The sequence below is a fragment of the Protopterus annectens genome, chromosome 17.part0 (assembly GCF_019279795.1).
Source record: "Protopterus annectens isolate FY-2018-M chromosome 17.part0, PAN1.0, whole genome shotgun sequence".
NCBI classification, from domain to species: Eukaryota; Metazoa; Chordata; order Ceratodontiformes; family Protopteridae; genus Protopterus; species Protopterus annectens.
Genome location: NC_056751.1, coordinates 332142898 through 332169476, shown reverse-complemented (window position 1 = coordinate 332169476; position 26579 = coordinate 332142898). Strand labels below are relative to the sequence as shown.

The window sequence follows — 26579 nt, the reverse complement described above, 5'->3', positions numbered from 1 at the left end:
CTTAACATGGATTGTTCTTTTAACAAGGCATGCCTTCGAATCACTGTTCCAGTCATAGCTGATCTAAAGGAAGCCTCCAGTGCAGCAGCCACATTTTAAGAAATGGTTACTGACCTGTTGAGAGTTATGTACCAAATCCTGAAGGGACTTGCGATCTAAAGGTTCAGGAGAAGACAGTTTTTTGTTTATCTGGTCTAACAAAAATTCCTGGTACTGAATCATGTGAAATTGACAGTTCAAGGCCCTGGCCGAAAGAGTAGCAGAAGTATAAACCTTTTTACCCCATCTCTCTAATGCTCTAGATTCCCTTTCAGAGGGAAGAGGGTTTGTGGCAGAGGCAGCTGCCACACCTTTAGGGCCCTGTGAAATGGTTTCAGGGTCTGCAACAGGAGCCTTATACAAATGGTAATGTGTGTCCGGGACCCTGTAATATCTGTCAGGCTTGGCAGGGGCCGGAAGAGAATCAGGGGCAGTACAGGTATTATATGCATCATCAACAACTGTTAGTACTGGCGGAATGGCTAAAGGCCTATGCTGTGGTAAGTGTAAAAAGGTCCTAAGCCTTTTCCTTGAATCTGAGAAATCCTGGCCCTGCCATTGGAAGTGTTCCCTCATAGCATGCAAGGTTTCCCCACAGGAAAATTCTTCAGGAGGAGAAGCAGAAGGAATGGAGTCTTCTGCATCAGAATCCTCATAAGGAGAATATGGGCCTTCGTGAGGGTCTGAAATGTCTGAGTCATCCGAGGAATAATCTGTAGAGACAGGTTCCGGGGGTTCAGTCCTAGGCCTCTTGTCTGGAGGGGGCTGAGAGGCCCTGTCTGGGTGAGGTTGGGATCCCCTGATCAAAGGAATGAGATCCACAGGTTAAACAATTATTAACTTTTTCTGACATCGGCTGAGGCAAGAGAGAGTCCCCAACGGGGTACTTAGCTTTAGAAGTCTTCGAAGTAGTATTCGGTAGAAGTAATCTCTGGATCCGACCGACCGGCACTTGCGAACAGCTTCTGCTTGAGCCAGCGGCAAGAAAGACTGAGGAAAATGGCGGCTGATGCCTTTATACCCGAAGACCAACAGAGATGACGTCGGGTGAAGTGCGACATCAGCCGAAGCCGGACCCGGACTTTGGAATCCGGCCGACTGAAGGGCTGCCTGACGACAGGACAACCCAGTTGTTATGACTGCAGATGCATCCATGAAGGACATTGGAGTCTTCTGCATCAGAATCCTCATAAGGAGAATATGGGCCTTCGTGAGGGTCTGAAATGTCTGAGTCATCCGAGGAATAATCTGTAGAGACAGGTTCCGGGGGTTCAGTCCTAGGCCTCTTGTCTGGAGGGGGCTGAGAGGCCCTGTCTGGGTGAGGTTGGGATCCCCTGATCAAAGGAATGAGATCCTCAGCCAGGCTGAGCATTTGGGAACTAGAGGTAGGCCTATGAGAAGGAGTTTTAGCAGGTAAGACCTTAGAAGATTTAGCTGCTTTAGCCCTGGCAAAAGCCTTGATAGACAGACGCAGGGGGTCTAGCAGCCCCACGTGCAGGGGTAGATATGTCTAAAGGAATAGTGTCTGACAAATCCTGGTTGCCTGCTTCTGTAGCAGTAAATTCAGTAGCAGATTCAGCCATGCTCTGTGAGGCCTCAGCTATCGGAGGCATGCTTTCGGCCGAAGGAAGAACCGGGGGCTCGGTTTCAACCGAAACAGAGACACTCGCGGTTGGCCTAACCGTGGTTTCAGCCGAAACCGCGGGTCGCGAGTGTCGGTCCTTTTCCTTGCGCTTTTTAGCTAATTGAGTAGTCGGAGTCTCAGACGGCATTTTGTATGCAAAAGCGGGACCAAAAAACTCCTCTGCAAACTCCGACCGACGTCTAAGTGTCCGTCGGTTGAAGGAAGCACAGGCTAGACAAGCTGATAAGTCGTGGCCTGGGCCTAAGCAAGGAAGGCAGTAAGAGTGGAAATCCTTATGAGGTATTTGTTTCCCACAAGTTAAACAATTATTTACTTTGTCTGACATCGGCTGAGGCAAGAAAGAGTCCCCACGGGTACTTGGCTTTTTAGAAGTCTTCGGTAGTAGAAATCTCTGGATCTGACCGACCGGCACTTGCGAACAGCTTCTGCTTCGGGCACTGTGCGGCAAGAAAGACTGAGGAAAATGGCGTCGGCTGATGCCTTTATACCCAATAAACAGCAGCTATGACGTCGGGTGAAGTGCGACATCAGCCGAGGCCAGACCCAGACTTTGGTATCCGGCCGACCGAAGGGCTGCCTGAGGCAGGACAACCCATATGTTAGGACTGCAGATGCATCCTTGAAGGACATCAGTACCAGAGGCTGCGGCCCTGCAAGAAGCATCCAAAGCATCAAAACCACAATGCAAGCTATGTTTGTTCAGTTGTTCAGTTGCATGCAATACATCCTGTAGTTCCTTATCTTCTGCACATGCAGGAAGGGAGGCAAGCTTTTGCTTTAAAACAGACAAAAGAAATTGCTGATACTTAAACATATGAAACTGGCAATTTAAAGCCCTAACAGAAAGGGTAGCAGAAGTATATACCTTTTTACTCCACCTGTCTAAGGCACGAGAATCCTTCTCAGAGGGAATAGGATTCTTAGAAGTAGCAACTTTAACAGCCTTAAAGCCCTGAGATATAGTTTCAGGATCTGCAGAAGGATTCTTAAACAAGAACAAATGAGACTCAGGCTTAGAGGGAGCAGGAGGCATGGAATCAGGATTCAAATTAGCCTCGGAAAAAGCATCATCCACAATGTCAAGAACAGGAGGGATAGCCAAAGGCCTATGTTGAGGAAGGAATTCTCCAAGCCTCTTCTTGGAAGCAGAATAATCCTGACCTTCCCAATGAAAAGGTTCCCTCATCTCATGTAAGGTTTCCCCAAAAGAAAAATCTTCAGGCGGAGAGGCAGAGGGCAAGGAGTCCTCAGCATCCGAATCCTCATAAGGAGGAAAAGAATATTCCTGATCAGAGGAAGAGACAGAAGATATAGAAGCCTGGTCAGAGGAATCCATAGGAACATCCTGTCGAGGCCTTTTCTCGGGGGGGGGGGGTGAGAACCCCTAATCATAGTAAGCAAATCTTCAGCCATCCTTAACAATTGCTTCTGTGTCCTGGGAGTAGATTCAGAAGTAGCTTGAGCAGGAGCTTTGGACTTAACAGGAGTCTTTGTCTTTGAAATAGTGATGTGAGTAGGCCTGAATACCTCCTCAGAAGCCGGTAAGTGCACAGCGGTTCCGGACCCATCCAAGGGAGCGACGTCCAAAGGTCCTGCAGCAGATAAAATAGAAGGCCTTGATGGCTCCCCATGGGAGTCCGTATCGGCCATCGGTTCAGAAGTGGCGGACGACAGGGGCTGCAAAAGCGCCTCACTGACGACAGCCGAACCGGACGCTGGCTCCAGCTGCAACGAGTCCTGTTTGGACCTCAGAGGCCTGTCCTTGTCTTTGCGCTTCTTTTGAATTCTGGTAGTATCAGACTATATTCTATAATTGAAGCGTCTGCCAAAGTAATTCAGAGCCCAGTCGTACCTGCGTTTGATAGTACGAGAATTAAACCTGGCACAGAACCGACAAGAAACGTCGTGGTCAGGGCCTAAGCAAGGTAGACAGTAAGAGTGGAAATCTTTATGAGGTATTTGTTTCCCACACGTAATACAATTATTAACTTTTTCTGACATCGGAGGAACATGAAAAAGATTCCCCAACGGGGTACTTAGCTTTGAGAAGAGAAGTAAGAACTTCGGACCGACAACAACCAAAAACGCTGTTCGAAAATCGCCAACCAATGACTTGCAAGCTGCTTTCCACCGCACGGCAAGAAAGACTGGAGAAGATGGCGTCGGCTGAGGGCTATGTACCAGAGCGTACTGACGTCAGGGTACTGGGCTTGTACAGCCGACGCCGGACCCAGACTTTGGGATTCTGGCCGACCTCGGGCTGCCTGCAGGAGCACCCTACAGTTATGACTGCAACAGTGAAATACAATGAACATGTGGCCATAGCTCTGGTGGAATGTAGCCTAATATTGGCTGGCACACCTTTTCCATGGAAAGAATAGCAGAATCTGATGCAATGTCCAATCCATTTTGAAATTGTTTGTTTGGAGATGGCTTTTCCTTGCATTCCAGCAGCATAGGCTACAAACAGTTGGTCAGACTTCCTGGTGGCCTTAGTTCTGTCCAAGTAGTAACGTAGTTGTCTGTGTATGTCCAAAGTATGCAGTAGCTTTTCCCCCCTATTTTGAGGATTGGGAAAGAATGCAGGCAGGTGAATAGCTTGATTTAGAGACACCCTGGAAATAACTTTGGGCATGAATGTAGGATTGGTTCTTAGAGAAACTCTGTCCTGATGAAAAATGAGGAAGGGAGGCACTGCCATGAGTGCCTGCATCTCCGAAACTCTTCTTGCAGATGTGACTGCCAATAAGAAGGCAGTCTTCCATGAAAGAAATTGCATTTCTGAACTTGCTGCTGGCTCAAATGGAGGAAGAGTTAATTTTTCCAGCACATAATTGAAGTCCCATGCAGGTACTGGCTGTTTTCTGGGAGGTTTGATATTCTTTATTCCCCTTAGAAACTGTCTTAGCAAGGGATGAGAAAACACTGGAGGGTCACAGTTATATTTTGCCTGAGATTGCTGAGGCATGAATCTTTATTGAAGAGTATGAAAGTCCAGTATGAAGTAGTTCTGCCAAGTATTCTAAAATCTGAGGTATACTCGGTAATGCTGTGTCCGGACCCCTGTTGCCATTCCAGATGCTGAATCTCTTCCATTTGGCCGAATATGCTTTTCTTGTGGAAGGTCTACGTGCTTCCAGCAAGATGTCTTGAACAGATTTTGATAGAGAGGTAGGTGGAGAAGTCATGTTAGCCTCCAGGCTGTCAGGTGTAATGATTTCAGGTCTTGATGTACAGTCCTGTAATTGTGTTGTTAGGAGCAGGGGCCATAGGGTCAGAGGCCATGGTTTGGTCCGAGTTATGGTCAATAGCAATGGGTACCAGTGTTGCCTTGGCCAGTCTGGAGCCATCAAAAATACCTGTTGGTTGTTCTGCTTTGATCTTCAGGATCACCTTGGTCAGCAGATGCAGAGGAGGGAATGCATAAATTTTGTAGAGAATTCCAGCTGAAGGAGAGAGCATCAGTCTTCCAGGCTAGAGGATGGTGAGTCCTTGTGCAGAACATTTTCAGGTGATGATTTAAGTGGGATGCGAAAAGATCTACATCCGGTCTTCCCCATGTCTTCGTCAGTTGTGAGAAAATGTGAGGATGCAACATCCATTCGTGTGGATCCATGAAATTTCTGCTCAGGTTGTCCGCCAGTACATTGTCCTTGCCTGGTACAAACTGGGATTGTAAATGTATCTTCAGGCTCAGGGATTTTTCCCAGAGAAGCATTGTTAGTCTGCAGAGGGGATAAGAATGAGTGCCTCCCTGCTTGTTTATGTACCACATGACAGTGGTGTTGTCTGTCCTTATCAGTAAACGTCCTTGTTGTAGTGATTTTTCGAAAGTCTCGATTGCATGCATCACTGCCAACATTTCCTTTTGGTTTATGTGCAGATGTCTTTCCTTTGGGGTCCATTGCCCCTGAATGCATCTGTCCTCCATGTGCACCCCCCATCCATGGTCTGAGGCGTCTGTTGCAATCATTTGGCCTGCTTGAGGTCTGTTGAAAGGCATACCTTTGTTTTGCTGACTGGCTTGAGCCCACCATAAAAATTCTTTCTGCAGACATGGAATAAGTGGGATTATGTCCTCTAGGCTTTAGCTGTGTTGAGACCATAAGTTTTTTTAAATACCGTTGCAGCTTTCTCATATGAAGTCTTGCCAAAGGTATCAGAAGGATGCAAGATGCCATGAACCCCAGGGCCTGCAGGATTTTCCTTGCAGTCAGCTGGGAGAGTTTTGCTAGGCCTTTGAAGTACTCTGGTAAATGCTGCTGTTTTTCCTCTGAGGTAGGCCATTTGGTTTTCTGTGTCCAGTTTGGCTCCTAAGAAAATAATCTGTTGGTATGGCAGTAGTTTTGACTTCTGAATGTTGACTGTGTATCCCAAGGCCTGCAGTAGATGCATGACATAGTCCAAATTTTCTTTTAAGGTTTGTTTGTTGTCTGCTTGTATGAGGCAGTCGTCCAAATAGGGGTATATTTGAATCCCCTGCAGTCTGCAGTGTGCCACTACTGATGCCAGGCATTTCGTGAACACTCTGGGCGCAGTAGATAAGCCAAACGGCAATGCTGAGAATTGATAATGCTCTGTTCCTGCAAGAAATCTGAGGTATCTTCTGCAACTTTGTCTGACTGGGACATGCAAGTATGCCTCCTTGAGGTCCAGAGTGACCAGCCAAGACCCCTTGCCCAGCATGGGAAGGAGTTGCTGCAACGTCAGCATTTTGAACTTTGGCACTATGAGAAAAGTGTTTAGAGATGACAAGTCCAGTATGGGTCTCCATTTGTTTTCTTTTCTTGGAACAAGGAACAGTCTTGAATAAAATCCCTGGCCTTGCTCCTGAGGAGGAACCCTTTCTATTGTTTTTATGCTTAACAGCTCGGATACTTGAGAGAATGCCTCTGCCCTTTGATGATGTGGCAGGTTTGGCATGCCTTGTCTTATTGGTAGTGTGTGGAAGTGGAACCTGTAACCTTTGTCTATCAAATCCAGAATCCAGTTGTCCTTGGTTAAGATATGCCAGTTTTCTGAGAATAAGGATAATTTTCCACCCAAGGGTGCTTCTCTTTGAACCTTTGTTGGCGGAATGAAAATCAAGTCATTGCGATTGTCCTTGTGGTGCAGCTGAACTGTCTGCACCACTTCTTTGATTTGGAGGTTGCCATTGGCGTCCACTGTAAGATCCTCGGTATTGCCCTCTGCCTCGGGCACGTCTGCTTTTTCCCCTTTGAAACTTGTCTGAGCTGGGGAAGGACCAATTCTTTGAGGGCCAGTTTCTGCTGAATCTGGGTGGCTGAACCTGAAGGAAATCCTTGACTGTCTGTACTGACTTTGCTTTTTCCTCTATGGATTTCAATACATCTTGTGCATTAGCACCAAAAAGCTTCTGTTTTTCCAAAGGTGCATCAAGTAACTTTACTTTAACATGGTCAGGCAAAGACTGATCCTTTAACCAAGCATGTCTACGTATCACAGCCCCAGTCATAGCTGCCCTACATGAAGCTTCCAGTGCATCATAACCACACTGTAGAAAATGGTTATTAACCTGCTGAGTGCTATGTATATGATCCTGCAATGCCTTTTTATCAACAGGCTCAGGAGAAGCTAACTTTTTCTGTAAATCATCCAGGAGAAAATCCTGGTACTGAAACATGTGAAACAGGCAATTTAGTGACCTCATGGCCAGGGTAGTAGAAGTATATACTTTTTACCCCATCTCTCCAGGGACCTTGCTTCCCTGTCTGCTGGCAGTGGGTTTTTGGCAGAGGAGGTAGCCACTCCCTTGGGGCCCAGTGAAATAGTTTCTAGATCCACAGAGTGGGCCTTAAAAAGGTGTTTGAGAGTCAGAGACCCTATATAATCTGTCCAGCTTGACAGGAGCCGGAGGAAGAGAATCAGTGTTAGCACTGGAGTCAGAGAAAACATCATCCAAAACATCCATAACAGGTGGAATAGCTAAAGGCCTGTGCTGGGGAAGCTTGAGGAAGGTACAAAGCCTTTTCCTGGAGTCAGAGAATTCCTGGCCCTGCCATTGAAAATGTTCCCTCATGGAATGCAGGACTTCACCAAATGAAAAATCCTCTGGAGGGGAGGCAGAAGGAATTGATTCCTCAGCATCAGAGTCCTCGTAGGCCTGGAAGGATTCTTCTTGGTATCAGAATGTTCAGAATCCCCAGAGGCTTCATCCGAGGAGAGGTCGTCCGCCTGCTCAGTCCTGGGCCTTTTCTCTGCAGGCGGCTGGGAACCCCTTTCCGGATGAGGCTGAGACCCCCTGATAAGGGAAATAAGATCAGCAGTCAGAGACATGATCTGCTTATCAGAAGGGGCCTGGGCAGTAGGTCTAGGATGGGCCTTGGCCTGGCTGGCGGCCTTAGCACGTGCAAAGGCCTTGATGGACATGGATACAGGAGGCCTAGCAGCCCCACGTGCAGGCATAACCTTGTCCACAGAAATGGTGTCGGGTAGATCGAGAACTTCGGTTTCCGGAGGAAATTCAACAACCGGCACCGGAGAGATCTCAGAGACTGAAGGTTGTGATAACGCTGTGTCGTCGGCCTGGAGCGGTAGATTTACCACTTCCGAAGGGACCAAAGCACTAGCAGAGGGTTTGGGAGTAGCATCGGTAGTTGACGTGGGCAGAGGATGTCGGTCCCGGTCCTTGCGTTTTTTAGCAGATTGGGTAGTCGGTTGATCCGACTGCATGATATACGCAAAAGATTCACCAAAAAGTCCTCTGCGAATTCTGCCTGGCGCCTGAGAGTGCGCTTATTAAATCAAGCACAGGCAGCACAGGCAGAGACGTCGTGGTCTGGGCCCAGGCAAGGAAGGCAGAGAGAATGGAAGTCCTTACGAGGTATTTGTTTACCACAAGACAAACAATTATTAACTTTCTCAATTTGTTCTGGCATCGGCTGAGGCAAGAATAAATGTTCCCCAACGAGGTACTTAGCTTTTAGATGACTTCGGTACTGAAAACACAGGAGCTGGCCGGCCGGCACTTGTGAACTGCTTCTGCTTCGGGCACCGCGTGGCAAGAAAGACTGAAGATGACTGCGTCGGCCGATGCCTTTATACTCCAGCCGTGGTGACTGAGAGGAGGCGACACCAGCCAACGCCGGACCCAGACTTTGGAATTCGGCCGACCGAGGGCTGCCTGAGGCAGGACAACCCATATGTTATGACTGCAGTTCCATTCTTGAAGGACATCCATGCTTGACTAGGCCCGAATGGGGCTATGAGGATCATCTGCTCCCCAACAGACGGGCTTTTTGCAAGAATTTTAGCATTAGGGGAAGAGGTGGTAAGCATAAAGTAGACCGGATGGCCAAATATGCACCAGAGCGTCTCTGGAGGATTCCCCCGGTGGGGGAATTAGTGCAAAGTAGTCGCTGCACTTTGCGACTGAAGGAGACGCGAAGAGATCGCAGCAAGGTTGACCCCACTTGAGGAAGATTTGCTTCGCTACTCTCAGGTTCAGAGACCACTCGTACAGTGAAAGGATGGTTCGACTCAGCCTGTCTGCCAAGATGTTAGACCGACCCAGAATGTGCGTCGCTATGAGAATGCGGTTGGTGGATATCGTCCATTCCCAAACTCTCATGGCCTCTTGACAACGTGGGTATGACCTGGTTCCCCCTTGCTTGTTGATATACCAGAATACGGACATGTCTGTCTGAATTGCAATTGTCCCCAAGGGAAGAAGGGCTTGGAGTGCTTGCAACGCCAAAAGCAACACTCATCTCTAGGACATTGATATGCAACAAGGTCTCTGAATGGGTCCACGTGCCTTGGACTGTTCTGCCCATACAGTGCCCCCCCCCCAACCCGAGGCGAGAAGCGTCCGTGGTCACAGTGGTTAGAGAATGGGACAGAGAAGGGGCGCCCTTTCTGGAGGTCCGGGGACTGGAGCCACCAGAATAGGGCTTTACTGCAAATCCTGCTGAGGGGGATGGGTGAACTCAGTGGATGTTGCAGGATGGACCACTGAACCTGCAAGGTCCATTGTAGTACCCCCCTCATGTTCAAGTGCGCTAAGGGTAGCGGGTTGATTGTTGCCACCATGCAACCCAGAGCCCTCAGCACCAATTCCGCTGGAGGAGCTGGGGAGCGTAGAAGGGCCAGCACGTGGAGCTTTAGTGTTCGAAGCTGGTCCGGAGTTAAGACGACTTGCAAAAGGTTTGTGTTTAATCTAGCCCCAATGAAGTCCAAGACTGTCTTTTTCTTTCCGTTTTTTTGTGAATTCCGGTAGTCAGATTAACAGAAAACATTTCTGGATAGTTAAATATTGAGCAAATTATTTAGAAGCAAAAATATACAGACGCTTAACAGAGCATTGGTTAAATTTAGCACAAAACAGACAGAAAGGCATGTTGTGGTCAGAGCCTAGGCAAGGAATACAGTACAAATGAAAATCCTTATGAGGTATTTGCTTCCCACAAGTAATACAATTATTAACTTTTACTGACGTTGGTAAGGAGCAAGAAAAATAAAAAAAAAAGTTCCCCCAAAGGGGTACTTGGCTTTAGGTTGAAGACTTAGATTCGAAACTCAAAAACGAAAATTTCAGGAGTCAGCCAACTGGCACTTGCGAACTGCTTCTGCTTCGGACACCGCACGGCAAGAAACTGATTAAAATGGCATCGGCTGCATGTTTTATACCCCTGACGTCATGGAAGAAGAGACAGCAACCGATGCAGGACCCAAGACTTCGTTATTCAGGCTGACTGAGGGCAACCTGCCAGCAGATTACCCAAATGTAATGACCAACGGTGAAACACGATCATCTATCTATACAACTGAGGTAAAACAAAGAAAAAATAATTTAAGACTAACTGCTTAGAAAAGAATTTTACACATCTCAAAAACAAACACCACTAGCTTGAGACGGGAACCATGTCTGTACCAAACAAGCAGCAAACGAGATCTGGGGAGTTGAGGAAGGTACAGTGCATTATGGGTAGAGAGGAACTAGACACACTGATCCTAAAGCCTGGGAAAGCAGTCAAATCAGATCAAAGACCCATTATTTGGAGGAATGAAAAGGACATCAAATCTAACTAGTAATCAAGCCTCATCAGCTTCTTACGGTGGCTAGGCCCTGCAACTTAATTTCTACAATAACATTCTTAACCAACAGGGCTGCCATTTCTGTTAATATGTTAATAATGGTACAAAGCATAAGAGATTCAGTTCTTCCTTTTCTGGGCCACCATACCTACCAAAAAGCTCAATGCTATGAAGTGTGACATCCATACAAGCTCCTCTATTTATTCAAGTGAATACTAGGAAGAGACACACATTTAACATTAAACTTTTGAATACTCACCCCTTGGACTGGCCATTAGCTCTGTTCTCAGCAAACTTGACATCCACAACGTCAGACACTCCAACAGACTTTATAGCTTTGAGAAGGTCCTGATCGGTTGCCCACTATTAAAAAAGGGAAAAAACATCTGTAAATGTACTTTTACCGAATGTACTGTAAAAACACAGCTTCATCACTGGCACTAAAAAATTGTGCATATTATGTACTGTAGTAAAGTGCCTATAATATTCAATGAAAAGATTAAAGGAAAAATAAATTTAGATGTTGGAGTGTTATTCACTGTTGCAGTCATTACTCTTGAGTTAACCTACTGGCAGGCTACCCTCAGTCGAGCAGAATTCCAATGTCTAGGTCCGGTGTCGGTTGCTGCCGCCTCTTAACTGACGTCAGTGTGCCAGGGGTATAAAAGATGCAGCAGACGCCATTTTCTTCAGTTTTTCTTGCCCCAGATGTCAGGTGCCCCCAAATAGGTAGGCAATTCCAATTGCTAATAAAACATACATAAGAAAAGCAAACAACAACTTTCAGCTACCAGCAAATACTTCCCATAGGTAATAAAGTGTAGAAGATAAAGGTACGTATCAGCAGGTAAGGGGAGGAGGGAGGGTAACCTGGACTGCAGCAGTGTATACACTCTAACATCTACATTTATGGTAGGTACGAAACTGTACCATGTTCATAGTGTTACACTGCTGCAGTCATTACACTTGGGTAGAAACCCAAAGCTGAGGTAGGGTGGCTGGTTCTATAAGGCATTAGGGGTGGCTATAAAGGCCATGCAGCACTGCAGTGGCAAAGCCAGCTCTGGATTTAGAGTATAGAGGCAGATGGTAATGCTTGGTGAAGGTATGTACAGAACTCCAAGTTGCTGCTTCCAAAATATCATTGGTAGGTACTCCTTTGAGGTAGGCAGTTGAAGTGGCTGTTGCCCTGGTGAAGTGAGATCTAATGCTGCTGGGTACAAGTTTCCCATGGTGTGTATAGCAGAAACTTATACAATGTCCTATCCATTTTTAAATAGCCTGTTTTGAAATGGCTTTTCCCTGTGCTCCTGCAGCATATGCTACCAATAATTGCTCAGATTTCCTGAAAGCTTTGGTTTTGTTCAAATAGAAGCGCAACTGCCTGTGAATGTCCAAGGAATGCAGTAGCCTCTCCCCTTTATTCTGTGGTTTTGGATAAAAAGTTGGCAAATGAATAGTTTGGTTTAGAGCCACACTGGACACCACCTTTGGCATAAACGTAGGGTTAGTTCTTAAAGACACCCTGTCCTGGTGGAAAATGAAGAAAGGTTCCACTGCCATTAGTGCCTGTAATTCTGAAACTTAGTGCTGCTGTTAATGCCAGGAGCAGAGCAGTTTTCCAAAAGATACTTTTTAATTCTGCCGTGTTAGCTGGCTCAAAAGGAGGTAGTTAATTTTTCCAAAACAAAGTTGAGGTCCCAAGTTGGAGTAGGTGTTATACAGGGCACAGTCTTATGTTTTTAGCCCCTCTGAAGTACCATCTTAGCAAAGGATTAGAGAAAAATTGGTGGATCCGTGTTGTAATGAGCAGAGATGGCAGAAGGCAGAGGCGTGGATCTTGATGGATGAGAAGGAGGTGCCTTTGTCCAGCATCTTAAATATTGTAGTATCTGAGGAATGTTTGGGACATTAGGGTCAAGGCTGTGAGCTTGGTTTCAGGCACAAAATCTCTTCCATTTATCCGAATAGGCTTTCCTGGTACTAGGCCTTCTGGCCTCCAGAACAGCTTTGGAGATCGGCATTGCTTGCTTGACTAAGGAATCTTACATGCAGCTAGGTTTAAGGTCTTTAGCTGGCTGTGTAGTAACCGATTGTTGTGTTGAGTTGGCAGATGTGGGATTTGAGGCAAAATCCAGGGTGGTCCTTGAGCTAAGTTCTTTAAAACTGGGTACCAGTGCTGGCGTGGCCAGTCTGGTGCAATCAAGATCATCTTTGGCTCTTCTTGCCTGGCTTTTAGGAGTACCTTTGGCAGGATAGGTAGTGGTGGGAAAGTATATACTTGTAGGTTTTTCCAGCTGAATGAGAGGGCATCGACTTTCCATACTTGTGGATGGCAACTCCTTGTGCAGAATTTTTGTAGCTGGCAGTTCATTGGGGATGCAAACAGATCAAACTGAGCTAAATCGAATGAAGGACACTGAGCAAACTCTGAGCTATAATATACAACATTAAATATCCTTTTTTTTTTTTTTTTTTTGTTTATTTTCTTCTTTATTTCTTTGTTATTTATAGCACTGTGTACTGTGCATTTTTCTAACTAGTTTCACTGTGTGTGAGGTATTAACTGGAAATTGACCACTTTTATTAAGCATCTGTTGGGTTGTTTGTTTCTGATAAACTTGTTGCAGTTAAACTTTTTCCTAGAGGCTCCTTAGCTGTTTAAAGCTTTCATTTAAAGGCTCACTGTTGCTTTTCAGCTGTAAGAAACATTTCTGCAGTTTGTTTCTAAGTGGTGGGGATATTTGTAGCATTTCCATATTCAGGCTTGTATTTGGGCTTTGCAGTTGCCCGCCTCTAGAGTAAATTTGATCGGGGACCCTCCTCCCAGTCTAGTGTCATTACCTCATTCTACCCAGTACAGGGAGAACATTTGAGAAAGCCAATCAGCTTAGTTTCTGCTACTCCTTTATCTCTTTCCACTAAAGAAAACAAACAAAAAAAAAATTTTCTAAGCTTGTTTCCTGCCTTTCCTGTGGATAGTCTAGCCTGGATATAGATTTGCTGTGTAAACGACTATTCGTAGGCTTCTAGGGCCAAAGCCTTTCTGTGTTGGAGGGAAGCCTTCTAGCTTAAATTTTGTTTCTTAGAACTAGCCAGTTTTTGTTTCAGCACTTGTTCAGAAATTATTGTAAGCACTAAATAGGCCACAAATTACTACAGCACTCAACTTTCCTTACTGTCTAGAGGAAAACAGTTTCTAGTACTTAACAAATAAGCAACTATCCAGGCATGTCTAAGCGTCAGCCCCCGGTGTTTTCACTTGTCTACCTGATGAATCTGGGCATCTTGGGGCAATGCAGTAATTGCCTCATGTACACAGACAACCCTCTCCTCCTACCACCCAACACTACAACCTGTGAGAGATGCACTTATATAGCCAAACTGGAAGTAAAGCTCTCTTCACCCAAGACTGGACTAGTCGAGAGAAGAAGGTAAACACTTGCACCACACCACACTCGGCACATAGCCCCTCAAAACCTACACCACCAAAACACACCTACATTCGTGAAGGCTCTCAGTAAAATCCTGCCCAAACAACAGGGACCTCCAAAACAGAAACACAAGCAACCTCCACCCCCCAACACAACCCAAATGACACATAGACCACAAACTCTGTGCCACTCTACCACAGCCCATAAGGCAGATCAAAGTACCCAACACTCTAGTCATAAGTGACTCTATAGTCAGGCACACTGATGTTCCACTGCCCAGGCTAAACAAGGAGAAAGTTACTGTCAGCTGCCCGTCGGGTACCAGGATCCACCACATAACGCATGCACTCAGGTCACTCCACAACAAGTACAAATATGTTGCCCATGTTGGTGTGAATAACCAGAGACGTACCTCCTTGGACTACATGAAGAGGGACATGGAGGAACTGTCCGATCTTGTAGCCCAGGCAGGTATGACCCTAGCCTGACTAGCATCCTGCCATCACCCAGAATGATACCACAGTACAAGGACAAAATGATTGACTTCAACAATTGGCTAAGCTTCTGGTGTCATTCTAAGGGGATCCAGTATCTGTCTGGGATGACATGATCGACAAGCCACGATGCTTTGCCAGAGATGGCCTGCACCTGTCGCCCCTGGGATTCCGGATATTGGCTAAGGCTCTAGCCACCCCTATAGTGCCTTTTTCAGGCAAGGTTCAAATGACAAATTCACCACCCTAACAGGTACAGGCAAGAAGAATCTGAAGGTATTGCTACTCTATTCTAGAAGTCTAAACCTCAAAATGCACTCTCTCGAGGCACTCCTTAAAATGGAGAACATAGACATCTGTACAGTGACAGAGACCTGGTTCACGGCTCCAGAGAGTACCCCTGCATTACCAGGCTATAATTCATACCACACCTTTTGGCCATCTAACCTGGACCGAAACACTAAAGGCAGAGGCGTGTCCATATTCATTAAGGATATCCACACCGCCAGGCTAGTTGCTCAGCATAATGCATCAGAGATTATCCAAGTGCAACTAACTCTAGGCAAGACCGCAATCCAAATTGTAGCTTGCTACAGATCCCCCACCAGGCCCCAGGATTCCCACTCCATTTTAATACACTGGAAAATATTAGGGTACAACCTAACACCCTAATAATGGGTGATTTCAACTACCCTACCATTAACGGGGAAAACTACTCGTGTACCAACTCTTGAGCTCAACATTTTCTGGAATTCATAAAGTCCAATGCCATGGATCAACTTATCCACACCACCAGGGGCAGCAATATCCCAGACCTGGTTATTACCAACATGGGGAACCGGTGCTCCACACCAGAGGTCAATTCCTCGTTGGTCAGATCCGACCATAAGCTAATCACCCTAGACATCCACATCCCTCCTCCACCCCCCCCCCCCCCCCAATTAGGGAAACCACAGTAAAAAATTTCTCCAAAGCCAACTTCATGCTTAAGACAGAAGCAGCAAACTTCACGACACCCATGCTGACTGACAGAGGTACGACTGCTGAATCCTACACAAATGCACTTTATAAGCACTTACATGAGTGCATGGATCGTGCAATCCCCAACAGAACCAAGATGCTATCCTCCAAAAAAGGAAGCCAATCTGGTGGTCCCCTGCCATAAACTCTACAACAGAAGAAAGAAACCGTTGCAAAATCCCATGATTGGAGAAACTCCCTGGTCAGCTTCAGTAAGAAGCAGAGATCCCTCATAAAATCCTCCAAAACTAAATTATGAAAACACAAATCGCCACTGACTCTAAAGACAACCACAAAGCATTCTAGAGCTATGTCAAGAATCTCAATGGCAACACTCAGATCTGCTCTGAGTTACAGCACAATGGCACTAAATATACAGAACCAATGGATATTGCCAACATCCTGGCAGATAGGTTCAGTGCTAACTTTACCCCTCTGTCATCCCCTAAGGGGCCCATTTCTATACCAAAAGAATGCAAAGTTCCTGTAATCACGGCTGCACATGTAAAAAAAAACACTATCCAAAAGCCAAGAACACAGCATCCATGGGACCTGACAACATCCCAGGCTGTGTTCTACATTAACTACAGAACAAACTGGCACCCCACCTAAGTAACATGTTCAATAATAGCCTCACCTCAGGCTATGTGCCCACTGAATGGCGCACAGCGACAGTTATCCCACTCTACCAAGGGGGAGCCACCACAGACCTGGAAACTACCACCCCATTAGCCTAACGAGCCTGGTCTGCAAGGCTATGGAGCGCATCATCATGGGACTTATAAACAATGACATTGGTAATCTCAGTACCCCACCCAGTTCGGGTTTGTAAAAGGCAGATCATGTCTCCTAAACCTGATAGACTTTGAAGCGGTCACCAAAGCAGTAGATGAGGGTAAGGTGGTTCCACACAGGCTATCTAGATCTCGCCAAGGCTTTTGACACCATCCTCCACTCTGGAATTATAGATAAACTCACTAAACTAGGTATAAATCCCTATGTCACAAGATGGGTTGTCAACTGGCTCACTGACAGAACCCACACTGTGGAAGTAGCAGACTCCAAATCCAGCTTCAGACCAGTGATAAGTGGAGTACCACAGGGTTCAATCCTGGGTCCTCTCCTGTTTGGTATCTACTTCTCTGAAGTACAGGCCAACACAGAAGGTCTTTATTAACGGTTCAGAGGACTGCAAACTAGGAGCCATAATCAGAACTCCAAAAGATGTGGACATCCTACAAAAGGGCCTTGCTGAGACAGATGCCTGGTGTCGAAGCCATGGACTCAAGCTCAATGCCAAAAAGTGCACTGCCATTCCTTTTGGTAAAAACTCTGTACCCATGAACTACCACATAGGTGGTAGTCTACTTAACACCGAAAGTGGGATGAGACCTTGGGACACAGGTGGACAGTAGTCTCTCCTTTGATAATCACCACCACAGTAGTCAGGAAATCCTATGTGGCACACCTCATCACAAAAGGTTTCTCATCCAGGAAAAAAGCGGTCATTGTTCCCCTCCGTCAATCATTACACCCATTATAGGAGTACAATGCCCTTTTTGGTATGTACCACACAAGACATCTACAACTGGAAAGACCACAGAAATACCTTACAAAGATGATTACCGGCCTCAAAGAGATGCCCTATGCAGACAGTCTCAAAAAACTGCAGCTTTACTCCGTTGCATATCGCCTACGCAGAGGCGATCTCTGCCCAACACACAAAGCTATGTCAAACCCAGAAATTTTAGACATGCTCCACTTAAAGAAATCCCAATCCCTACGAGCTACACGCTCTAGGGACCTAAACCTAGTCACCACAATAAACAGAACATGCTGGAGGGATAGATTCCTGTCCCAGAGACTTCCCATACTCTGGAACAAACTACCTATCTATATCAAAGCTTCTCATTAGCACTGTTCAAGAAAAATCTTGATTGGATGGAAAATTCACCCTGGGGATCACTTCTGTGGCTCAGGAAAATAATTTTCTTGGGTGGCGAAAGCCAAGGTACCTTTGGCTAGGCTTATATAGGCCCTAGGGCCAATAGCCTAGTACCTAACTATGAACCTATGTCCGGGCTCCACCATTTCTGTTTTATTCTGAATATTTGTGGATTCAATTCCCATTCGTGGGGATCCATGATGTTTCTGCTCAAGTCGTCTGCCAGTGTGTTTTTCTCTCCTGGCAGGAATTGTGCTTGCAGATGAACTTGACAGTTTAGAGCAGTGTTCCACAAGGTCATGGCTTGCCTACAGAGGGGGTAGGAGAGTGTGCCCCCTTGCTTGTTTATGTACCACATAACTGTAGCGTTCTCCGTCTTTAGTAGTTGTTGTCCTGGATGCAGCAGGTCCTTGGAAGCTACAAGGGCATTTTGTACAGCTAGCATCTCTTTTTGATGTGAAGATGCCTTTGTTCTGCGGGCCACTTGCCCTGAACACAGTTGCCTACCATGTGTGCTGCCCAGGAGTAATTCGATGCATCTGTTGTCAGTGTTTGCCTGGCTGTGGGTTGAGTAAAAGGCTTATGGAATTAGTAGTAAGCAAGATGCCATGTAGCCCAAGGCCTGCAGAACTTTCTTGCAGGGAGTTGGGTCTTTGTTGCCATCAATTGAAAGTATTGTGTCAGTTGTCCTTGCTTGTCTGGCGTGAGATAAGCCATCTGGGCTGTTGTGTTCAAGCTGGCACCCAGGAATATTATCTCTTGTGAGGGCACTAGTTGTGATTTCTTTTTGTTTACTGTGTACCCCAGGCAACTTAACTTTTTTACAACCGCCAGATGCTTTAGAAGAATGTCCTTGCTCTCTGCTTGAATCAGGCAGTCGTCCAGGTACGGATAAACTTGAATTCCTTTGTCTGCAAAATGCAATTACCGGTGCCAGGCACTTTGTGAAGACCCTGGGCGCAGTAGATAAGCCAAAGGGCAGTGCAGGAAATTGATAGTGCATTGAACCAGCTATGCATCTGAGGTATCATGCAGTTTTGTCTGATAGGGATATGCAGGTATGCCTCCTTGAGGTCCAATGTCACGAGCCAAGCTTTCCTGCCCAGCATGGGAAGAAGCTGCTGTAGGGTCAACATTTTGAATTTCGGAACATCCAGGTAAGTGTTTAGAGAAGAAAGATCCAGAATTGGCCTCCATGATTTGTCCTTTCTGGGAACCAGAAAGAGTCTTGAGTAAAATCCTTGTCCTTGCTCCTGTGGTGGTACCTTTCTGAATAGCTCTCATACCCAGGAGTGCTGTAATTTGTTTTTCAGCCTCTGCCCATTGATTTGGTAGCAGATTTTGCATTCCTTTTAACCTTGGCCTACTGTGAAAGTGGAACCTGTAACCTTGAGATACAATGCTGAGAACCCATTTGTCTTTGGTGATCATATGCCAATTGTGATAGAAAAATGTCAGTTTTCCTACCAAGGGGGCTGCCAAGAGAGTTGTTTGGCAGCTGTAGTGGGAAGTCATTTGGGCTGCTTTTTATATGGTTAGGGTGTGTCTTCCCCCTCTTTCTGGCCTGATGCAACCCATTGTCGAGGCCTGTAAGGACCTTGTGGTTGACCTCTACCTCTTGGACATCTGTATCTGCCCTTTTGAGGTCTTCTGTCTGCAACTGGAAAGGACCAATTCTTAGTTGGTCAATTTCTGCTAAATCTAGGAGGCTGAACCTGTAAGAAATCCTTCACCGTTAGCATAGATTTTGCCTTATCCTCCATTTTCTTTAATAGCTCTTCTGCCCAACTCCAAACACCACATCCTGCTGCAAAGGTGCATCCAATAATTTTGCTTTAACATTATCTGGTAACGTATGTTCTTTCAACCAAGCATGTCTTCTAATGACAGAGCCTGTAACTGCTGCTCTACAGGAGGCCTCTAAAGAATCAAAACGACATTGCAAAGTATGTTTTCCCACCTGTTCAGCTGCATGCAATAAATCCTGCATTTCTTTAGAAGTAGGAGGATCTGAATCTGGAAGCGTTTTGTTTCAACTGAGAAAGTAAAAACTGCTGATATTTTAGCATGTGAAACTGGCAATTTAAGGCTCTCATTGCTAAAGTTGCAGACAAATATACTTTCTTTCCCCATCTGTCTAATGCTCTGGAATCTGTCAGAGGGAACTGGATTCTTGGCTGATGAGGCCTTAACCCCTTTGGGTCCCCGAGAAATAGTTTCAGGGTCAGCAACAGGGCTTTTGTAGAGAAAGTGTGAGAGTCAGGGACTCTGTAGTAACTGTCAGGTTTAAGTGGGGCTGGAGGCAAGGTATCAGGATTTAAGCTGGATTCAGTATACACATCATCCACAATATCCAACACTGGCGGAATAGCAAGGGGTCTGTGTTGAGGTAATAAAAGGAAGTCTCTGAGCCTTTTCTTGGATTCTGAGAAATCCTGGCCTTCCCAATGGAAATGCTCCCTCACTGTATGCAAGGTTTCCCCACAGTAGTCGTCCTCAGGCGGAGAGGCTGATGGAATTGACTCCTCACCATCAGTATCCGCATAAAGGGATAAAGAATATCCTAGGTCTGAGGATGAATCTGAAGAGATGGACACCTGGTCGGATGAGTCACAGTCTGCATTCTGTCTAGGCCTTTTATCAGGAGGGGAATGGGACCCACTGATCAGAGTGATTAGGTCTTCGGACATTTTGAGCATTTGTTTCTTAGGCATGGAGGCCTCTGCTGGAGAATGCTGCATTTGTTTCTTTGATTTTAAAGCTGGTTTAGACTTAGCAGAGGGTTTTAATGCTTAACTGAGTAAGTCTGAAAACACCCTCTGAAGCTGCGGGCAGCTCAGCTACTCCGGATCCCTCTGAAGGGTTAGTTTCGGTAAGCTGAATAACTTGTGCGTCTGAAGGTCCAGCCAACTCCATGTGGGAGTTAAAGGCGGCCTGTGGTTCTAGAGAAGCGGTAGTTAGGGGCTGCAAAGGCACCTCACTGAAAACCGGAGAACCGGCGACTGGCCTAGAAGAGGCTTAGTCAGTTTTGGGCCTTGGATGCCTATCCTTCTCTTTGCGCTTTTTATGTATTCCAGTCGGAAGTTCCGACAGCATGGTATAATTGAATTTTCTACCAAAATAATGTCAGGCAAAAATCAAACCAACGTTTAATAATGCGCTTGTTAAACCTAGCACAAAACTGACAACCAGTGACGTTGTGGTCTGGGCCTAGGCATGAGATACAATAAGAATGGAAATCCTTATGAGGTATTTGCTTCCCACAAGAAATACAGTTATTAACTTTTACTGACATCTGTCTGAAGAAAGAAAAAAAAAAAAAAAAGTTTCCCCAACGGGGTACTTAGCTTTGTAGAAGACTTCGGTTCTGGATTCTGAATGAAACTCAAGAGACGGCCGACCAGCACTTGCAAACTGCTTTTGCTTCGGGCACCGCAGGGCAAGAAAGACTTAAGGAAACTGCGTTGGCTGAATCTTATATACCCCTGTCGCACTGAAGTCAGGGAGGAGGCGACAGCAACAGATGCCAGACCAAGACGTTGGAACTCAGGCCGACTGGGGAATCTCCTGACGGCAGGATAACCCAAGTGCAATGACTGCAGCAGTGTAACACGATGAACACGAGCAGTTAAGTCCCGTAAAAGAGAAGGGGGATGGTGGGTGGGTAACCTGGACTGCAACAGTGAATACACCAACATCTACATTTATAGTAGGTACTGTACTATGTTCATCGTGTTTCACTGTTGCAGTCATTACTCTTGGGTAGAATCTCAAAGCTGAGGATGGGTGGCTGGGCTAAATAGGATTAGGAGAGGCTAGGAAGCCCTGCAGAACTGCAGTGGCAAAGCCTGCTCTGGACTTACAGTAGAGAGGCAAGTGGTAGTGCTTTGTAAAGGTGTGCAGTGAACTCCCAAGTTGCAGCCTCTAAGATATCTTTGGTTGGTACTCCTCTAAGGAAGGCTGCTGCTCTGGTGGAATGAGGCCTAATGCCCTTAGGCACTGATTTGCCACGTTGAAAATAGCAGAAACGGATGCAATTGCCTATCCATTTAGAAATACTCTGTTTTCAGATGGCTTTTCCTTGTGATCCTGCAGCATATGCCACTAAAAGTTGCTCAGTCTTTTTGAAAGCTTTATTTCTGTCCAAGTAGAAGCGTAACTGCCTGTGTATGTCCAAAGAATGCAGAATTTTCAACCCTGTTCTGTGGATTTGGGTAAAAGGTAGGCAAGTGAATGGTTTGGTTGAGGGCCACACTGGACACCACCTTAGGCATAAATGTAGTGTTTGTCCTCAGAGAAACCCTGGTCTGGAAGAAAAAATGATAAAAGGTTCCACAGCCATGAGTGCTTGTAACTCCGAGACTCGCCTTGCAGAGGTTATTGCTAGGAACAGAGCTGTTTTCCAGGATAAGAATGTTTTATCTGCTGTTGATGCTGGCTTGAAAGAAGGCAGAGTTTTTCCAAAACATAATTGAGGTCCCAGGTCGGAATTGGTGCTCTCCTTGGAGGCCTAATGTTTTTGGCCCCTCTGAGGTACTGCCTTAAAGGATAAGAAAAGATCGGCGGTTCCGTATTGTAATGGGCTGAAATGGCAGAGGCATGAATCTCAATTGATAAGAAAGAAAGGCCTTTGTTCAGCATCTCAGTTAGGTACTGAGAAATCTGAGGTATACGTGGTACAGACGTGTCAATGCCTTGTTACTGGTTCCAAGCACAGAATCTCTTCCATTTTTCTGCATAAGATTTCGTGGTACTGGGCCTCCTGGCCTCCAAGATAACATCCATAACAGCTTTTGAAAGAGGAGTGTTCTGAACGGCTACATTATCCGCCATGCTGCAGATTTAAGGTTCTGAGTTGGCTGTGCAGGATCCGATTGTTTTGTTGGGTCAGCAAGTGAGAAGTTTGAGGCAATATCCATGCTGGACCTTGAGACAAGCTCTTTAGGATTGGGTACCAGTGCTAGCATGGCTAGTCTGGTGCAATCAGTATCATTTTTGGCTTCTCTTGTCTGACCTTTGGGAGTACTCCAGGAAGGAGAGGCAGTGGGAGAAAAGCATTTGCGGTTAGATTTTTTCCAACTGAATGATAGGGCGTCCACTTTCCATGCTTGCTTGTGATAAATCCTTGTGCAAAATCTCTGCAATTGACAGTTGTGAGGGGAGGCAAATAGATGTCTGGGCATCTCCATTTCCTTACTATCAAGCTGAAGACTTGTGGATCCATTTTCCATTGATGGGGATCCATGAGGTTTCTGCTTAGTCTACCAGAGTATTTGTTTTTCCTGGCAGGAACTGTGCTTGCAGGTGAACTTGAAAAGCCAATGCTGTGTCCCATAAGGTCATTGCTCGTCTGCAGATTGGGTAGGAATGTGTACCTCCCTGCTTGTTTATGTACCACATGACTGTAGTATTGTCTGTCTATCAGTAACGGTCCTGGACGAAGCAGGTCCTTGAAAGCGGTCAGGGCATTTTGAACAGCTAGCATCTCTTTTTGATTGATGTGAAGATGCATCTGGTTTGCAGGCCATGTGCCCTGAATCCATTTTCCTACCACATGGGCCCCCCAGGCATAATCTGATGAATCCGTTGTCAGTGTCTGGCTGTGGGTAAACGGAATGACAGACCCTTGTTGTGGTGACAGGCTCCTGACCACCATCGAAACTCCTGTTGTAGGCAGGGAATGAGTGCAATTACTGTCTCCAGGCTGTGGCAATGCTGAGTCCAAACACTTTTCAGATACCATTGTAGTTTCCTCATATGTAGTTTGGCATATGGAATTAGAATGCAGGATGCCATGAAACCCAAGGCCTGCAGGATTTTCCTTGCAGATAAGTGGGTTTTTGTTGCCAATTTCTTGAAGTAGTCAGTTGCTTTTGCTTGTCTGGCGTGAGATAAGCTCTGGGCAGTTGTATTTAAGCTTGCACCCAGGAATATCTCTTGAGAGGGCAGTAGTTTTGATTTATTTTCGTTTACTGTGTACCCTAGGCCAATTAGTAATCTTTTTACAAACGCCAGATGTTTTAGAAGAGTGTCTTTTCTCTGCTTGAATTAGGCAGTCGTCCAAGTAGGGATATATTTGAATTCCTTTTTGTCTGCAAAACGCAATTACTGCTGCCAGGCATTTTGTGATGACCCTGGGCGCAGTAGACAAGCCAAAGGGCAGTGCAGAGAATTGGTACTGCATTGAGCCAGCTATGAATCTGAGGTATCTTCTGCAAGATTGTCTGACTGGGACATGCAAGCATGCCTCTTTTAGGTCCAAAGTAACGAGCCAAGCCCTCTTGCCCAGCATGGGCAGTAGCTGTTGTAGAGTCAACATCTTGAATTTTGGAACTTCCATAAATGTATTTAGTATAGACCGGTCCAGTACTGGTCTCCAGGTTTTGTCCAACCTGGGTACTAGGAAAAGTCTGGAGTAAAATCCTTGCCCCTGCTCTTGTTGCGGTACTTTATGAATGGCCCTCATGTCCATGAGGGCTGTAATTTGCTTTTGTGCTTCTGCCCATTGATTGTGTGGCAGGTCTGGCATGCCCTTTGACCTTGGTAGTGTGAAAATGGAACCTGTAGCCTTGGGACACTATGTTCAGGACCCATTTGTCTTGGGTAACCGTTTTCCAATTTGATGAAAAAAGTGCTGTTTTTTCCCCTAAGGGGGTTGTCAAAAGAAAACTGCTTGGAACTGGTAGAGGAAAGTCATTGGGACCGTTTCCTGTAAGGTTGTGATTTGTCTTCTCCACTTTTGGAGGTAGGAGCACCCCATTGTATAGGCCTGTATGAGCCTTGGGGCTGACATCTGCCTCTGGGACGCCTGTATCTGCCTCTTTGTGGTCTGTTTGATACTGGAAAGGACCAATTTTTAGAAGGCCAGTTCCTGCTAAACCTGGGTGGCTGTATCTGTAAGAAGTCCTTGACTATCTGCATGGATTTTGCTTTATCCTCCATTTTTTTCAACACCTTCTGCTTTAGTACCAAACAAGGTATCATGCTGTAATGGTGCATCTAATAATTTTGCTTTAACATGATCAGGCAGATTCTGTTACTTTAACCAAGCATGCCTTCTAATAACAGAGCCTGTAACAGTGGCCTTGCAAGAGACCTCCAGTGAATCATAACCACATTGCAAAGTATGCTTTCCCACTCGTTCAGTGGCATGCAATAAATCTGCAATTCATTGTTTTCCGAACATTCAGTATTTGTCAACATTTTGTGTTTAAGCACTGACATTAAATATTGCTGATATTTAAGCATATGAAACTGACAATTTAAAGCCCTTAAAGTCAGGGTAGCAGAAGTGTAGACCCCCCCCCCATCTGTCTAGAGCCCTAGAATCCCTATCAGAGGGGGCAGGTTATTTTGCAATGGAAGCTTTAACCCCCTTGGGACCATGGAAATAAAGTTTCTGGGTCAGCAGCAGGGCTTTTATATAGGAATTTATGAGAATCCGGGACCCTGTAATATCTGTCTGGCTTAGCAGGTGCAGGAGGTAAAGAGTCGGGGAAAGGCCGGACTCTGAAAATACATCTACAATGTCTAAAAACAGGTGGAATAGCAAGGGGTCTGTGCTGAAGAAGAAGCAGAAAGACTGAGCCTTTTCTTAGATACAGAATAATCTTGGCTCTCAGTGGAAATGCTCCCTCATAGTATACAGGGTTCCCCCAAAAGAATAATCCTCAGGAGGATAGGCTAAAGGAATGGATTTTTCAGCATCAGGATCCTCATAGGGAAGCATGGAGTAATCCTGTTCAGAAGGGGAATCAGAGGAAATCTATACCCGATCAGAAGAATCATTCTCTGTCTCTTGCCTATCAGGAGGGAGATGGGACCCCCTGATCAAAGTAATTAGGTCGTCGGCCATTTTGAGCACCTTGGAAGTCTGAATAGGAGAATGCTGTACCAGTTTCTTTGTCTTTAGAGCTGCTTTAGTCTTTGAAGCTGAAGATGGCTTAATATATAGTTGTGTAGGTCTGAAGACACCCTCCGAAGCCGATGCCTGCTCAGCGGCTCCGGACCCATCTGAGGGAATGATTTCAGAGTGTCCAATACCTTCAGTATCCAGAGGCCGTCGGCTCCACGTGGGAGTCAGTAGCGGCCTATGGCTCTAAGGCAGTAGGCGCCAGGGAATGAGAAAGCGCCTCACTGAGAACCAGCAACTGGCCTAGTAGAGGCTTCGGTTTTGGACCTCTGATGCCTATCCTTGTTTTTTGTAAACTCCGGTTGTCGGCTGGACTGACGGCATTACATAATTAAAACTTCGGCCAAATTAATGAAATGCAAAATCGAACCGACGCTTGACAGTGCGTTGGTTAAATCTAGCACAAAAGTGACAGCTAGCAACATTGTGATCAGGGCCTAGGCAAGGAATACAGTAAGAGTGAAAATCCTTATGAGGTAATTTGCTTCCCACAAGAAATACAATTGTTAACTTTTTCTGACATCGGTCTGGAGCAAGAAACAAAAGTATCCCCAACGAGGTACTTAGCTTTAATGAAGACTTCAGTTCTGAAATTTGGATTTGAAAGTCTCAGGAGTCGGCTGACCGGCACTTGTGAACTGCTTTTGCTTCGGGCACTGCGCAGCAAGAAAGACTGAAGAAAATGGTGTCGGCTGCATCTTTTATATCCTTGGTGCACTGACGTCAGGGAAGAGGCGACAGCAACCGACGCCGGACCTAGACTTTGGAATTCTGGCCGACTGAGGGTAGCCTGCCAGCAGGATAACCCAAGAGTAATGACTGCAACAGTGAAACACTATGAACATCTGCCTGGACAGTGTGTGTGATTACTGTAATTACTGCTTGATCATCACAGTAAAATTACAACAAACTACTCCCAAAATGGAATTACTTTTGCCAAAATATATATTTTTTCTTAGTACAATGCCACACACAAGACTTACTGCAGTTTTTCTTCTGTGGCACATTTATAATAAACTTCCTCAATTCATAC

The 26579-nt window shown here is 45.8% G+C and overlaps 1 protein-coding gene across 1 annotated transcript in view; it reads right to left on the bottom strand.

Annotated features, from left to right (window-relative positions):
* Positions 1-26579, bottom strand: part of CPSF7 (cleavage and polyadenylation specific factor 7) — a gene marked incomplete in the record, with an annotated part of 1291852 nt that overhangs the window by 1124213 nt on the left and 141060 nt on the right. Inside the window, 1 exon segment of the mRNA XM_044059379.1 lies at positions 11001-11104. Within this exon segment, the coding sequence (XP_043915314.1) occupies positions 11001-11104 (104 nt within the window).